The 16,615-nt window shown below is 32.9% G+C and overlaps 3 protein-coding genes across 10 annotated transcripts in view; 2 read left to right on the forward strand and 1 right to left on the reverse strand.

The window, feature by feature from the left end:
• LOC126756875 (uncharacterized) overlaps positions 1 to 6,799 on the forward strand; it is a 375,204-nt gene extending 368,405 nt beyond the window's left edge. For all 3 annotated transcript variants that reach the window (XM_050470358.1, XM_050470359.1, XM_050470360.1), the window contains 3 exons: positions 17 to 220; positions 1,909 to 2,159; positions 2,256 to 6,799. In XM_050470358.1, coding sequence (XP_050326315.1) covers positions 17 to 220; positions 1,909 to 2,159; positions 2,256 to 2,262 — 462 coding nt within the window. In that variant the 3' untranslated portion in view covers positions 2,263 to 6,799. The remainder of the gene's footprint in view (positions 1 to 16; positions 221 to 1,908; positions 2,160 to 2,255) is intronic.
• Positions 6,800 to 10,035: 3,236 nt separating this feature from the next.
• On the forward strand, positions 10,036 to 11,343 carry LOC126756913 (CDK-activating kinase assembly factor MAT1). The gene has a single exon (XM_050470416.1). It carries the CDS (start codon positions 10,154 to 10,156, stop codon positions 11,102 to 11,104), a length of 951 nt encoding a protein of 316 aa, XP_050326373.1. The 5' UTR covers positions 10,036 to 10,153; the 3' UTR covers positions 11,105 to 11,343.
• Positions 11,344 to 12,607: 1,264 nt separating this feature from the next.
• The window catches only part of LOC126756934 (ubiquitin-conjugating enzyme E2 W), a 43,044-nt gene continuing 39,036 nt past the window's right edge, over positions 12,608 to 16,615 (reverse strand). For all 6 annotated transcript variants that reach the window (XM_050470442.1, XM_050470443.1, XM_050470441.1 and 3 more), the window contains 4 exons: positions 16,208 to 16,299; positions 16,010 to 16,112; positions 15,668 to 15,899; positions 12,608 to 14,617 (listed from right to left, as the gene is read on the reverse strand). In XM_050470442.1, the coding sequence (XP_050326399.1) occupies positions 14,604 to 14,617; positions 15,668 to 15,899; positions 16,010 to 16,112; positions 16,208 to 16,299 (441 nt within the window). In that variant the 3' untranslated portion in view covers positions 12,608 to 14,603. The remainder of the gene's footprint in view (positions 14,618 to 15,667; positions 15,900 to 16,009; positions 16,113 to 16,207; positions 16,300 to 16,615) is intronic.

Raw genomic sequence — 16,615 nt, forward strand, 5'->3', positions numbered from 1 at the left:
TGTTTTTGTTTTTCAGTGGCATCCGAACATGACTTGCGAGGAGAACAGTCGTCGCTTGGTGGCGGACGGTCAGGATGACATTGGCATACCCTTCGACAATGACCTCATCAAGTGTTGTCCCATGTGCGCTGTGCCCATCGAGAAGGACGAGGGTTGCGCGCAGATGATGTGCAAACGTTGCAAGCACGTCTTCTGCTGGTACTGTTTGGCCAGCTTGGATGTGAGTACACCCATAATAAAAGTTAAATATTTAAATAGTAGAGCACTTTTGCTAACATTTACGAAATGACCCAAGTTGATAGTGAAAACAACCGTTATTAGTTGATTAAAGTTATGGGCTCTAAGTGTTCGCTTTCGGCTTAAATTGGGGTACTTAAGAATACTATGTTTACTGACCTGCTTTTTTGAAAGTTTTCTCTTATGATGGTGAGAGTCGAAATTCGGTGAAGATACATAGTATACGCTCGAGACATTGAAGTGATGTATCGACTCTTTATCTCTGGCATCGAGTTATTTGATGATTAAACTGGTTTGAGCACCTAATGAGAATGGAACGCAGGAAACTGGAAGGCTAATAAGCTTGCTAGCTCAGGTACTTTCGTCTGACTGACTGAGGAATGGGACCGGATAGGTTCACTAGCTTCTTGCGGTTAACTGGTCAATGGTTGAGCCTCAGGTGAGCTCATAAGGGCTAGTCAGATACTGGCAACTCGGATATAACAGATAGAAATATAATATCTAGCGCTAATAGCGCGCAACTTAGTTTTGTTTTGGAGCGCTTTACACTAGATTGTTGAACAGTTTCGACAGCATATTCACAATCCCACTTCTCTTCATCAATAATGATATACAGGGCTTGTCCGGAAAGTAATAGGACTGATTTTTTTCCGCCGCGACTGTAATTCGAAGCGTGCGCGCAACTGGATTTGGTAGAGAGCGTTCCTAACTAACGAACGAGCGCTGGTCACTTGTCTCTGACGACCTGGAGAGTCAGGACCAACATTTTCGCGCGACGTGTTTCTGTGAGTGGTGCAAGCCGAAAATGCAGCGTTCGTTACAGTAGAGGTATGTGATTAAATTCTGTGTGAAACTCGGTAAATCTGCGATCTGCGTCTTTAGCAAGAAGTGGTATGATTCGGTAGCACTAGGCTTTTTTGGAGGTCCGGGAAGAGGTCGCTGATGAAGATCGGAAGAATGAGTAAATCCAAAGTAATACGATGCTAATTGTTTTTTTTTGACATCGAAGGCATCGTCCACCATGAATTTGTTCCTCCTGGACAAACTGTCAACGCCAAATTGTACGGTGAAGTGCTCAAGAGACTCAAACCAAGGGTCAATTGGGTCCGACAAGACATCGCAGCCGATTGAAAGTTGCACCACGACAACACCCCGGCTTACACCGCCTTTCTTTTGAACAACGACCTAACCAAGGCCAACATCCCAACGCTTCCGCTGCCGTCCTACAGCAGATGTGACCCCCTGGACTTTTCTTTGGTTCCTTGACCTTGAAAAGACCGATTAAAGGCAAGACAACAGAAGGGATCCAAGCAGCATGCACCTCGGCTCTCAAGGCTATTCCGGAGAATACTTTCCGTGACGCCTTTAATGCTTGGAAATCGCACTGGCAGCGCTGCATCGACGCAGAAGAATCCTATTTTATTAGTTATTAAAGATTTGTAACGAGTGGTTCTATAAATTTTTCTAAATCGACTCAGTCCTATTACTTTCCGGACAAACCCTATATGGGTTTCAAAGTCGTTTTTGTGCAAAGGATTCAGGTATTTTTGGTCTGGCATTGACACGCTTCAAAACATTAACCAAAATGCGTTGAGTACTTATTATTCTTGTAGTCATTCACTCTTTCAATTTCTCTTTAAACATATTTGTCTCTCTCTTTCATCCTCACAGGACGACTTTCTGTTGCGTCACTATGATCGTGGTCCATGTAAGAACAAGCTTGGACATTCCCGTGCCTCTGTGGTGTGGCACAGAGCACAAGTGATTGGCATTTTTGCCGGTTTCGGTATATTGTTGTTGGTCGCTTCACCACTGCTACTGCTGGCGGCACCCTGTATTATATGTTGTAAATGCCGTAGTTGTAGCGGTGCACGAATCGATGAGGGTGATGCCGAGCTGGACGAGGCGACTGCGTTACAAAGGTGAGCAACTGATCACTTATTTGTTGTTGTTTTATGACATTTAATTTTACAGTTCCAATAACTAATACAAAATTTCATTTGTTCTCGTATTTGCAGTCTTTAGAAGGCATCGACGCACCGAAAACCGGAATTTGGACCAAAAATCTAAGGCACTATCGAACTAACAGGGTGTGCTGAAGTACTTCTTTTCACATAATGGGAAAATGTTTAAAGTAAAAAGTCACTTGCGAACCACTTATTTGCTGATTTTATATAATATTTATGACAACACTAATATCAATACCTATGTATGTATGTGTATGTGTACAAAGTATGAAAAAAGTAAAATCGAGTACACAGAATAAGCAAAATCCTTAACCGGCTTAACAAAGTTATTTGTTTAAAATCATAAATGTGTTGCGATGTGCAAAAAAGCGAAATCACAAAAATAAGTAAAACAATATTTTTCAATTCCGATATGCAATAAACAACAACAAACACAAAAAATAGCGCATGTTGGATTACCGGGGATTTGTGGAGGGATCAATGCTGATTGGTTATTTGTTTTCATGCATTACATAATTAACGGATTCAAGCAAATATTTGCGCAGGCTTATTTGTTACGTGCATATTTTTTGAATAGTAAAGAGTGTACGGGATTGTTGAGAGGCTAATACAAAATTTTATGGATTTTTTAATTTTTTTGTATTTCTTTGTTTTTTGCTAGCCATGAAATTTATTTATATTTTTTTGTTAGTCAAGCATTTTTATTAAATTTAATTTATGGTAAAATATTATTATTTATAAATTTTCTAAATTTTGTAGCATTTAATGAAAGAAAATTATTTTTATTTATTTTTTTTTTGCGAACCACGAAATTTTAACGAAACTTATTTTTTTTATAAATCTTTTAATATTTTTTTTTGTTAACCAGCAAATTTTTTTAAAGGTAAAATATTTATTTCCAAATTTCTTAAAACTAATTTTGTAGTTTTTATTAAAAAAAAATTATTAAAATGAACAAAAACAATAATAATGTCTAAAAAGTGCGAAGTTACGCCATGATGCGAGCTTAACGCTTCCAAAATATTATATTGTTCCATAAAATATCAAAAGAAAACTTAATTTTGTGTACAAAAAAAATTTAACACTCTCGCAACAAAGTGGCAACCCCATAAAGCAGGCTTACAACTCTTTAATCAAAGGCAAAACTGACCATCCCTAATATCGTATGATTAAAACAAAAGCAATGCATTATTTTTATGCATAAACACAAACATTGCTCACATTTTTCATTAATTTTTTTCTGAGAATTTATATGTACATATATTTCTATTTGGACATAAAATTTTTATTTTTATTTATACATTTTGTTAATTATTAATATTATTTTGTTTTGGCTCTTTCGAAGTATCAAAAATTCCTCATAACAACAAATTAATCGCATTAAATAATTTACATAACACTTATGTACATTAGGGTGGTTCTTAAGGAATAAATTTGTTTATTTTTTTGCTGGCGCTTTCGAAACATAATAAAGTCTGCATAACAACATATTAATCGCATTACATAATTTACATATGTTGATTAGGGTGGTGCTTGAATAATCAAAGTAATAATTTATTCTGTTTCTCGTACTTAAACTCTACTAAACGCATATAATTGAAGTATTTTCATGTTATGCTTTTTATTAAATCGATTCAGGCGTATCAAAGTAGGTTACAATTCGGATTACCCTATCTACATACATACTCGTACAATTGAGTTTGAAATTACAAATTAAATTACATCACCGCATACATATATGTATGTAATAGATTGGCTAATTGAACAATTTGATGGAAAACTGTATTTTTTATATTTAAGTGCCACCCTAACATTCGCATTTATCATTTGAAATATTTGTTTTTGTATTTGAAAGAATTTAAAAACATGAGAATTTTTAAAAATATTGCCAAAATGTTTATTTGAAACTAAATTATGCCAAATATTCGCGAAAAATGCATTAAAAGTTAAAAAAAAATATTTTGTTTTCTCAGTGTACCCTCAGTGACCGCTATATTTGGGAGTTAATTAATCAAAATATATCAATAAATATATAGATTGGATAATTGGAAAATTTGTTGCAAAACTGTACTTTGTATATTTAAGTACCACCCTAACATTTGTTTGTATTCCTTGAAATATTTTTTTTGTAAACAAATTTCAAAAAAAAATTGGTAAAAATGTTTATTTGAAATTAAATTACGACAAATAGTCGCGAGAAATGTATTGAAAAGTTTCAAAAAAAATAAAAATTTATATACTATGTACATACATACATATATTTTTTTCTCAGTGCACCTTCAGCGACTGATATATTTCGGAGTTACTTAGTTAAACGAACTAAATTTTGAAAAAAATGTTTGAAAAAATTGAAAACGAATTAAATTGTGAAAATTTTTTCAAACAAAATTTCAAAAAAAATTTTTAAATTTTTTTTCGAATATTTTTTACAAAAAATTAAAAAAAAATTTGTATCAAAAAAATTTATTTCCTTTCAAGAAAACGTAAAAAATGCTTATTTCTATTTAAAATACATAGTATATAATCGCTATGTAGTCTGTAAATTTTTTTTAGTTACAAAGGTAAAAATAAAAAACAAAAGGTGAAGGCCCTGGCAGCCAGTGCTTTATATCTATAAGTGCAACGATTATTTATAATTATTTCTCTTTTACATAAATAAATAAAATAAAATAAAAAAACAAATATTCACAGTGTACCCTCAGCAATCCACACATATGAGCTCAACAAGCGCGCTATTTCTTTGCTTAAAAAAATTTTGTACTAACTGCATTATACTTTGAGTTGTGCGCTAACGGTACTCCACAAAAGTATACACACAAGCGATTATTATTCTCATTACAGCGACAGTGTTGAGCGCAGAAGACCAACTTAGACATTAGGGTGTTACAAATGCAGTATATTCTATGATTAAATGTACGTAGGTATGTATATGTGCATATATATACTTATATATATATGAAAATGTGCTTATGTATGGATTATACGTTGAGTATGCATTATGCGTTAACTAAATTGTGATATTTACAGTGATTCGATTTGTAATGAATGTTTTTTTTATATTTGTTCGAGCAAATCGATAACTAAAATAAAGTTAAAAGAACGCGAATACTAATTACATATGTATGTATGATTTGCTTTGTTGAAAATGCAAAGCCAAAACAAAGTATGAAATGCTGAAAAATTTATGAAGTTTGTATTTGTTATTTAAACAGTAAATGAAAAGCGACACAAGCGACTTACGTGCAGAAAAGAAACCCCTTAGTACAATCCAAGCTTGAAATAATTTTCTGCAAAAATGCTTTGCCAAATGCTGCAAATGTTTTCGAAATCGAAATATTAAAATAAATATTTGATTTGTGTTAAAAGCATTTTAATGTTACACAATTGTATAGAGAGCACTCGTTTTTGATATAAAAAAATATATATAAAATAAAAAATAGGAATAAATTAGAGTTTATTAACAAACGATTTAAGTATTTATATTAAATATTACTAAATGAAAGCTTTTTTGATTTGTTGTTTGTATATAACAAGGAAATAAATATAAATAAATATATATATATAGTATATAACGACTTTCGTCTACGTTTTCAAACTTTATTTATTAGAGCAACTTTATAAACATTAGGGTGTGCGTTATATCACAGTTAATTTTTTGCTTGCAACTTTCAGTTTTAGCCCTAAAAACGTTATGCAATGAATACAAACTTTTTATTTTAAATTTAAACTGAGACTAAATCATATTTCTCTTCCCAAGTAGATAACATGGAATTCTTTGATATTTTGCATAAAAAATGCACTAACAATTTTAGAAGGCAGATATTCTAATAAAAAATTTAGCGCGCTAGAAAAAAGGTCTCAATGATTTTTTCCATAAAATCACTCATTTTAAAGTTATGTGCCGTTAAAGTTATGCTTCAAATGTACTAAACCTTCATACGAGTGAAGAATGTTTACTGAGTTACGCATACGCCATGGTGCTCAATGCTTGCTCAGTGCTCTCTTATAAATGCTCAGTTCATTTGATGTGTGACTTTAACTGCGTATAACTTCTATGGTAAAAAATATTAAGAACTTTTTTGTAGAGCGGAAAATTTTCTATTAAAATGTAACTTTTTTAAAGTTGTCGAGTTATACGTTTTGGAGATAAAAGGTGTATTACAAAAAAAAAATACGAAAAATGTATGGGAAAAGAATAATGATTTAGATACGTTTTAAATTGAAAAAAAGCTAGTTTATGTTGCATAACATTTTTTATTGCAAAAACTGTAAGTTCAGGCGACGTTTGCAAAAAAAATAAACTTTGGAAATAACGAACAACCCTATATGGATACATGAACTATATATGTATGTAACTAACGACATAAAAATTTTGAAATATATTAAAAAATAAAACAAAAATATTAAACAGCTCTACATCTAACTAACTGTAAACTATAAAGTATTACCACACTACACATACTCTGAAATGTTATTTTATTTTATTATAACCGTTAAACTTTCGAAAGCGCATAAACGCTGTTATATAATCTAAATAGTAGCACTACGAAAATATAATCGCAAAAATAAAGCACCGCAACAAAAAAAATATAATAATAATATATATAAATTTATAAATATAAAATAAAAACTAAAAAAAAATATAAATATAAACAAAATCGAAGAAAAATATAAAATTCAAAGACATTTAACGAAAATATTTCACTTACAACTTAAAAATAATTATATACTTAGCTTATATACCTAGTGACATAGACTAGCATTTAGCTTATTTAAATGAAATTATAGCTAGCCACGCTCATATACAAGTATATATGTAAACACAATCAGTTATATACGAAAATATATACATATTTAATAAAATAAAATTATTAGACAAAAAAAAATAAAATAATAATAAATATTTTCAAATGTATATGCAGTGTATGATACGTAATTAGGCGTATATAAATATGTATGTATATGGCATAAAGGCATATATGTATGTATGTATGTAGTTAACTAATTTACATATAAACAATTCGTATAGCAAAGAACAAAATTTATTATACACAAGTGGAAACATAGAATAACGCATATGTATGTGTGCAAATGCAAATGTGCATATTCACTGCACATGTAGTTGTGTATGTATGTATATGCGTGCTTAAAAAGTTGTTGAAAGTATGCTAAAGTTAGAAATTGTATGCTTGTATGTGGTTTGAGTCGCTGTTTGAATTGTTTGTACTCGCCTCATGGCAAAAAAAAATTAATGCGAAGCAACAACAACAATGTGTGTGTCAACAAATACGACATTGTATATGCTAAATGAATTTCTTGAATTAGAAAAATATATAAATGAATAAATTTGTTTAATTTGTAATGATCATTATTGTATGTATGCAAACAACTTCAGCTACTATTAGACACTAATACCGATTTATTGATTGATTGATTGATTGCATTGTTCTCGATTTAGCCGATCTTAATTACGGAAATACTTATTTAGAATTGTAAATGTATTTAACTAAATAAATTATATATAAATATATATATAATATATACATGTATAAATTTACATATATAACAAAATTGAAATTTAAAATAAAGAATACACGAAAAATGTGAGTAAAAGAATTGGTATTTTAATTTATATGCAGGATGAAGGGCAAATAGGTAAGAATTTATTTAAATTTATGGATGAAAATATCAAATAAATAAAAAATATGCCTCGTTTTTATAAACCTGAATGATGAGCAATATAACAGAAACGAAAAGGGAACAAGAACAGAAACTGAAAGGTATCAGCAACAGAAATAGTTCCTGTTTTATCGATTAGCAGATTTTTCTGTAGGTCATAAATGAAAATAGCAAAGAAATTAAAAATATGTATAGTAGAATATATGTAGAAATGTTTTCTGTTTTCTCTCAACTTTTTGTCCATTTTAAATATGACCTATGTCTTTAGCATAAAACCATACCAACAATTGATATACTTGTATAACTATTTGAGCGCGTTTTCCTAAGAGATAGCGTGACTCGTTTATATTTGTCTCAATATTCCGAACATCCGTTGGAAAGCTTCTGTGCTTGAGTATATTTTTCAGTATACAAATGTCATTCATTTGAAGCGAAAACAATAATAAAGTTTTTCACTCAAATATGTCAGTGCTGAGCGAAAGGACAAAAAGTGGATTGCAATGTTTTAAAGTGGTGATTTTGTTAAATAATACGAAGAACAACCTGAGCATCCAACAAAAATTTTAAGATGAACTGGAAGCATTACTCGATGAAGATTGCTATAAAATACAAAAAAAGCTCGTAGAAACTTTGGGAATCACTCAAATAGTCATTTTGAAACGTTTAAAAACAGCCGGATAGATTCAAAGAACGGAAAGTAGGTGACATATGAGTTGAAGCTAAGAGATGTTGAAATTGCTGCTTATATACTACAAAACAAGTAGTTTTTGTATCGGATTGTGACTCTTCTTCTTCTTTATTGGTGTAGATATCGCTTTCATGATTATAGCCGAGTTTACAACATCGCGCCAGTCGTTCTCCCTTTTCGCTGTTTGGTGCCAACTGTAGATTCCAAATGTAGCCTGGTCCTTCTCCAGCTGGTCTTTCCGACGGAGTGGATTACTTCGCTTCCTCTGCTTCCCCCAGCGGGTACTGCAGCGAATACTCTCACAGCTAGAGTGTTTTCATCCATTCGCTATCTTTTAATTCGCTGAACTATGTTAATGCCATCGTATATCTCGTACAGCTCATCGTTCCATCGCATGCGATACTCGCCGTTGCCAATGCGCAAAGGACCATAAATCTTCAACAGAATTTTTCTCTCGAAAATTCCCAATATCGACTCATGTGATGTTGTCATCGTCCATGCCTCTGAACCACATAGCAGGACGGAAATAACGAGTTTCTTATAGAGTTTAGTCTTAGCTCGTCGAGAGAGAACTTTATTTCTCAATTGCCTACTCAGTCCGAAGTAGCACCTGTTGGCAACAGTTATTTTGTGTTAGATTTCCATGTTGATTTTTGTTGGTGTTAATACTGGTTTCAAGATAGATGAAACTATCTACGACTTAGAAGTTATGACTGTCAACAATGACGTGGGAGCCAAGTCGAGAACAACTGTTTGTTTGATGACAGAAGATATTTCTGTTTGCCCTCGTTCACTACCAGACCCATTTGCTTCGCTTCCTTATTCAGTCTGGACAAAGCAGAACTAACGCCGCGGATGTTGAGGCCTATGATATCAATATCATCGCCAACGGCTATATACTCTTATAAAAGATTGTCTTTTATCGATTCAACTCTGAGGCTCGAATTATTTTCTCCAGCAGTAGATTGAAGAAGTCGCACGATAGAGAACCTCCTTGTTTGAAACCTCGTTTGGTATCGAAAGACTCGTAGAGGCCCTTACCGATCCTGTCGAACTTTTGATATTGGTCAAATCAGATTACACTGTTGTGTTAGTTTTGCGTTTTTTATGTTTCTAACAGCCATGCTGAATTAAATTTTTGAATTGTACTGCAAAGAAGAATAAATTTTCTTTACACTTCATTATCGGCACTTTCAGAGTTGCATCCAGAACCTATACGTCGCACAAGACATTTTAGCTGATGTCTTTTCTAACCTATTTTTTAGTCTATTTCAGTTAAATTTTTATGAATATAGCTTACAGATTACATTAAAATTCGCAGTACAAAATAAAATTCTTCATAACGCTGCAATGAATTTCTAACTTCGATAAATGTAACCAAACACAGGGTGAACCATGTAAATAGATAACTCAATGCCGAAACAGCTGATTTTGTTTATATCATTTCCACACCATTTATCTACAATTTTGTTTTCGATTAGTCAAATTGGAAACACACCGGTCGAATTAGCACAACAAAAGACATTTTTCCATATAAAATTAAGTTTTATCATCGACGCGTTCTAAAAATCTAGTTTTTAACATGGAGGACCAGGCATGTCCGCGCTGCAAAACAACAAAATACCGCAATCCCTCACTGAAATTGATGGTCAACGTTTGCGGGCACACACTTTGTGAATCCTGTGTAGATTTGCTGTTCCTCAAAGGTTCGGGTTCCTGTCCGGAATGTATGGTGCCATTACGGCGCAACAATTTCCGTGTACAACTCTTCGAAGATCCTATGGTGGAAAAGGAGGTAGATATACGAAAGCGTGTACTACGCGATTATAACAAAAAAGAGGAAGATTTCGCCTCGCTACAAGAATACAATGATTACTTGGAAGAAATCGAAACTATTATCTACAATCTCTGCAACAACATTGATATAATCGGCACCAATAAACGCATTGAAGCATATAGGCGTGAGAATCGTGAAGTTATACAAAGGAATAAAACGCGTATGGGGCGAGAAGAGTACGAGCTGGAGGAAATGCTTGAATTAGAGCGTGCACAAGAAGAAGCACGTAAGCAGGAGTTGGCTGAACTCGAAACTGAACAAAAAAAGAAAAAGGCGCGAGAGAAGGAAGCGCTCATCGATGAACTAATGTGCAGTGGTAAAGATGCCGCCGAGATTGTAAATGAATTTGCCGAGAAGGTAGAAAAGCTACGCGAGGAGGAGAAGAAACTGCCACCACCCAAACCAGCAACACAATTCTCGACAGGAATAAAATTTGGACGCACAGCGGACCAAATGTTCCTACCGTTACCGAAGGCGGAAGAGGGACCACTCTATGTGCATAAAGTGCCCACGCTTTATACGGAAGGACCAGCTGCGCCAGCTAGCGCCGATATCGAAAGCAAAGGTTTCATTGCGCACATAAGGCCAGAAAATAGCGCTGAACGTGCCGGTGGTTATAAAGCGAACTTGGCTTGTCAACGTGCTTTGCAAGAGGCATTGATGGGTCTCTACTATGGTGCACCGACGGTTAATTGACACGAAGATGAAAATAGCATTATAAACGAAGAGCAGTTGGAGATCAGCGTTTAATTCGCTTTTGTATAACAAATAAATGAATTTCAGACTCTTTAATTTAACAAACTATAGCATACACAATTTACCATAGACATATAGTTGTATACAATTAAGTAATTTATAATAGGTTTACAAAACTTGCTAACTTGAAATGTTTCCTTGAATACCAGCCTTGAAATAATATGCAAACATGAAATCTATTTAAAGCATTTTATTATTGTTAGAAATTTTCCGGCATAATTTTTTGCGAATGACGAATATAAATTATAAATAATATGAATTATAAATATTTACTTAAAAATTATAAATAATACTGTCATACATATATTCATTTAAGCGAAATTAGAGGACATTTTTCATAGAATTCGCTCGTTTAGGATGGTTAGAAATATTTCTCAAATGGCTAAGTATTTCTTTCCTTAACCGCTTTGAAACTCAGAACGCCATGATTATTGTTCCAATAGAATCCAAACTATTAAGGGACTGACTGGATGTGATAATTTATTCTACGTTGAAGCTTTGTGTAGTGCTACCGAATAAATACGAAGGTATACCACTTGCATAGACCAGTGCAGTTAAGATTCCGATTGACTATAACCTCAAAATTTTAGGTGTGACTTTCGCCAGTCGGTGCTCCTTCACTCCTCATATGACCGCGATTATCGCCAAAGCACAGAGCCGCAACAAAAACCTCAAGTCGCTAGCCGGCAGCACATGGAAAAAGGATAAAATATCGTTGTTGGTAACACACAAGGCAATCCACCGGTTGCTCCTTAACTTAGGATATTGGGACAATTCCCACCTTTGGATGACGTTGATGGCAACTTATCTAATCCTTAACGGGGAATAATTTCCCGTTACAACAACAACAACTGTACATTCTTCTGCATAAAAGAAATATGTAAGCTGCATCGTGGAGGTCGAAAAACAAAGAAATTAAAAAAATGTTTAATGCGCAGCAAATATGTGGGAATTATTTCAGAACTTATATTCATTGTCATTATATCCTGAACGATGTACATATACATATGTATGTATATTAAGTTGTCCGTGAAATTTATTATGCCCGGAGGCCTTAAGAAGTGTAGTGACTAGCTCAGTCGATTTAGCCATGTTCGACTGTTTATATATATTTGAAGTTTTTGAGATATCGTTCTGAAATTTTGCACACATGGTTTTCTCCCCAAAGAGCTCCTCATTTGTGAGAAACGCCGCTTTCGGACCACTATAGCATTTTATACAAATTCAAATCCTTGCTATGCTTTTTTATTTTACAAGATATTTTCACGAAGTTGAACAAAGATCATTGCCCCAGCCAATCCTATATTCTCCGAACATATTGTTCAGATTGAAGTTATTATGGCTCCGTATCTAAAAAATGCACCAGAAGGTTATTACCTCCGGTACAGCCGAAGCTACCATTTTTTTTCATTTTTTACTTTTAAAGAAATAAAACAATCCAACTTCATTTAATATGTATGTTTTCATTATAATCATAAGTGTTTTGTTTTATTGAATACTTGAGAATGACACGCATTTATTGTTATAATTAAGATTGTTTTAACTGCGTTTAGCAATTCACATACTTATTTTACTTCATACTTGACTTACACATAAATCGACACTTATGTAACTATACGTATGTATTTATTGTAAGTATATAATAAACAGAAATAAAAATACACTTTATAGACAAACACAATATTACAAAGTTATTATTAAGAAAGGGGGGGTGGTGTAAATGTAAAATTATCATAATGATTTAACGGTATACTTACATACCGCGTACTAAAATACAAGTAAATATGTATTTGTGTGTATATATCTATATTTTATATATAAATATTAATTAAGGTATGTGTATGTACGTGTAAAGAATTGGCAATTACTGAATTGATAAGGAAAACGTAATTAATTAATTAATAATATATCATATGCAGATCATATGAGAAAGGAAATCACACGTTTACTGACAGGTCTACAATACAGTTGACAACTCAAAGCTAAAAATATGAACGATACAAACGAATTGCACCAAATCGTTGGGACTACAAGCTAACAAAGCGCGAAACACACAAGCATACAGCGAGTTTAAAAGAAAATTCTACCAGGCAAATTTAGTAAATACGTTTATAAAGCGCAAAGTACGCTATGCAGGGTTGCAAGTGAAAAATTAATTGTATTTTCGACGCTTGACGCATTTAATTTTCACATTTTTTATTTACTTTAACTTTTTGCGTTACGCTTTATTGCTATAAATGAAGCAGAAAATATTTTTAAATAACTACAGCAGCGCAATAAATTATTTTTGTTAAAATTTAATTTTTTTTTGGCAAAAAATTTTATTTATAAAATATTATATATTGTTTGGTTAGGTTTGTTGGGCTTTATTGCACTTTCAGCAAACACACTGTGGAATGTTGTTGCTGCATTGCAGACGAGTTTGCAACATTCATTAGATAATTACTGTTATATTTCAAAGAACATTTTACTTGTTTAATTGTAATGTTTGCTTTCTTTTTGCATATCCAATTATAACTTTGTTGTTATTTTCACAGAAAAGCTAAAACAAAGCACACAAAAAAATATTAAATAAAAAAAAACTAACACAAAAAAACATGCAGCAATAAATAACTGTTAATACGTTTGATGTTTTTTTTTTATAAAATTACGCTTCGTTGTAATTTTACTACATTTTCTGGAATTTTACAAACTTTAGAAAAAATGTCTTTTCAAACACGCTAGCCTAAATATTCATACACGCATAACATAATTATAATTCATGATTTTTATTTTTTGTTATTTTCGAAAATTTAGACACTTTTTCCATTTAACGTTGTTTGCTTTTGCTTTAAATCATTTTATCAGTATTATGTGTGCTATGTTGTATAGATAAGTTGTCTGTATGTTTGTATGTGTGTGTATAATGCATGTTTGCGTCTCAAAAATGTTATTTTTCCTCTGTCTTTGCCTTCATTAAATTTATATTTATTTTAAGTTTGCTTTTCTTTTTGTTGTTGGCGCGCTAAGTTAAAGTAAAAAGTATGTAATAATTAAAATATATGTATGTATGTATGTATATGTAAATTTAAAATACGATATTTCTTTTTTCACGCATACGCCTGCGCAAAGTCACATCACAGGCTGCCCTCTGCTCAAACGCTTTCCTCCCAAACAAACAGCTGTTTTAGTATATAATTTTCTTTTAGCTGTTTTATGTTTTGGTTTTTGTTTGTTTGTTTGCAATTTACAGTTGATTAGTTATGTGTGTGTGTGTGTTTGTGGATGCGCGTTTACGTTTGAGTTTTACACGTCGGCGTATTTTTTTCACAGACAATTTACTCTCAGTGTATATTTGCGTAATTTGTTGTTGTAGTTCCATTCTAAGTACCAGCAATGAGTTTGTCAGTGCAGCGAACAGCTTATTTGTGTACCGGTAGGTAGCGGTATTCAACTTCCACTAGACCGAATCGTCTGTAAAAAGGAAAGTGTTGCGGATTACTATATTTAGTGAAAGTAAAATGAGAAATATAGCACAAGAAGCTATTAGAACTATAAATGCTGTTGTTGTAAAGAGAAAAAGGGACTCCAGGTAATGTAATCGACGTTTGACCCAAGAAGCGAGCTTTTCAAGTTTTTCCTATGGCGCATTAGAAGAGTTGGCTTGAGTAGGCAGGGAAAGGGAGTTTAGGATAAATTTTGTTATTATAGCTGCATACAATATTGTCTATGCTCATTCTATTTATTTCGATCCCACCATCATAGAAACTTTTCAAAGAAAGAACTTTAAAAATGGTAAAATCCGAATTTGGGGTTTTAAATGGGGAGCTAATTAATGTAGAACCAAGAAGAAAAACGTTGACTTTGGCCACCACGAAACTAAAATACCCTTAACAGAGACATTTTGTATAGCATAAAGGGTATAAAAAGATGTTTATCTTGATTTTGATTGTACAGTTTGTATGGGAGCTATATGCTATAGTGATCTGATTTGAACAATTTCTTCGGAGATTATAGCATTACCTTGCTCAATAAGCCCTACCAAATTTCTTGAAGATATCTTGTCAAATAAAAAAGTTTTCCAAACAAGAATTTTATTTTGATCGATCAGTTTGTATGGCAGCTATATAGTATAGTGGTCTGTTAACGGCGGTTCCGACAAATGAACAGCCTCTTAGAGAGAAAATAACTTGTGAAAAATTTCAGATCGATATCTCAAAAATTGGGTAAATAGTTCGCGTGGATATACACAGACAGTTATGGCTAGATCAACTCAGCTCGTCATGTTGTTTAGGGTATAAAAATTGTTAGGATATCCACATATTTTATTGGTTCATTGTTTATTGGATCTAAAGCATCTACATATTTGGATAGAAGACGGTGTGGTGAAAAGGATATACATATGTATTTGCTCTTAAGGTACGTTCCACAAACCACATATATATTCGATTATATCGATGAACCCAATTGGTTTGATTAACGTTTCGAGGTTTTATCCCAATTCTAGGATTTTTTGGAACTCACCATGATACCACCATTTGGTCTTTTTCGGATTCTTATTGCAGGTTTTTACGTATAACGTATTATCTGGTGGACGCTTCTTTTCACGGCAACTACTAAGCATCGATGCTATGCTGAGACAGACAGATTGTACTGATAGCGCTGGCGACCAATCTTCTGTCAATATGGAAAGGCAGATATGTCCATTAGAGTAGACGTGCGGATGCACAGGTATATTGTTGCCAATAAACGTCACCTGCGTTAGATAACAAAGTGCATATGATAACATTGTAATAAATCAGTGTCATAAACATATATACATATGTATATATTTGTTTAAAATTATGTGTGGGCGTGTGTGCTCACCTCTGGCGAATCGAAGGGATATTTATTGTTGAATTTGAAGAGTAGCTGAAAGTTTTCACCCTCATACAGGGTGCCTTCGAAACCGGCAATATTTATTTTCCATCTAAAAGAGAGAAATTTATAAAAATTAGAAACATATAGGTATGATGTATAAAATTTAAACCATGTGTATACATATGCATGTGTGTGGCAACTTACTCTGATAAGTTTTGTCCTATACTATCGGTATCGACGGTAACACCCGGTGGCGGTTCCTTTATCAGCGACATCAACTCTTTGTGTAATCTTCTCTGTAAATAGAAAAAAAAGATATGAAAGAATTGTTAGAAAAAACAGCAACAATGCAGTCACGTTCCACATCATTTATAATTAAAGTGTAGCAATATTTATGCGACAAAGGCTCCTATTATAAAATTTCGATTGTGTCAGTTGATAATAAAAGTAAAATGGCGCTTATTTGCACTGGAATATACGCACTTTCGGCCTTCAGTTAAAAGCCTTAGAATAAAATGGTAAGCGTTTAAGCTCCTGCTGAAAGCTTCTAATACCCTGAAAGTCGGAGACATTTAAGTTCTTGTATGAAAAACTTTTTTACTTGACAAGACA

This window comes from Bactrocera neohumeralis, chromosome 4, assembly GCF_024586455.1.
Source record: "Bactrocera neohumeralis isolate Rockhampton chromosome 4, APGP_CSIRO_Bneo_wtdbg2-racon-allhic-juicebox.fasta_v2, whole genome shotgun sequence".
Taxonomy (NCBI): domain Eukaryota; kingdom Metazoa; phylum Arthropoda; class Insecta; order Diptera; family Tephritidae; genus Bactrocera; species Bactrocera neohumeralis.

Bases quoted from the DNA above. Each gene is read 5' to 3' on its own strand.
- LOC126756913 (XM_050470416.1), top strand. From the start codon at position 10,154: ATGGAGGACCAGGCATGTCCGCGCTGCAAAACAACAAAATACCGCAAT.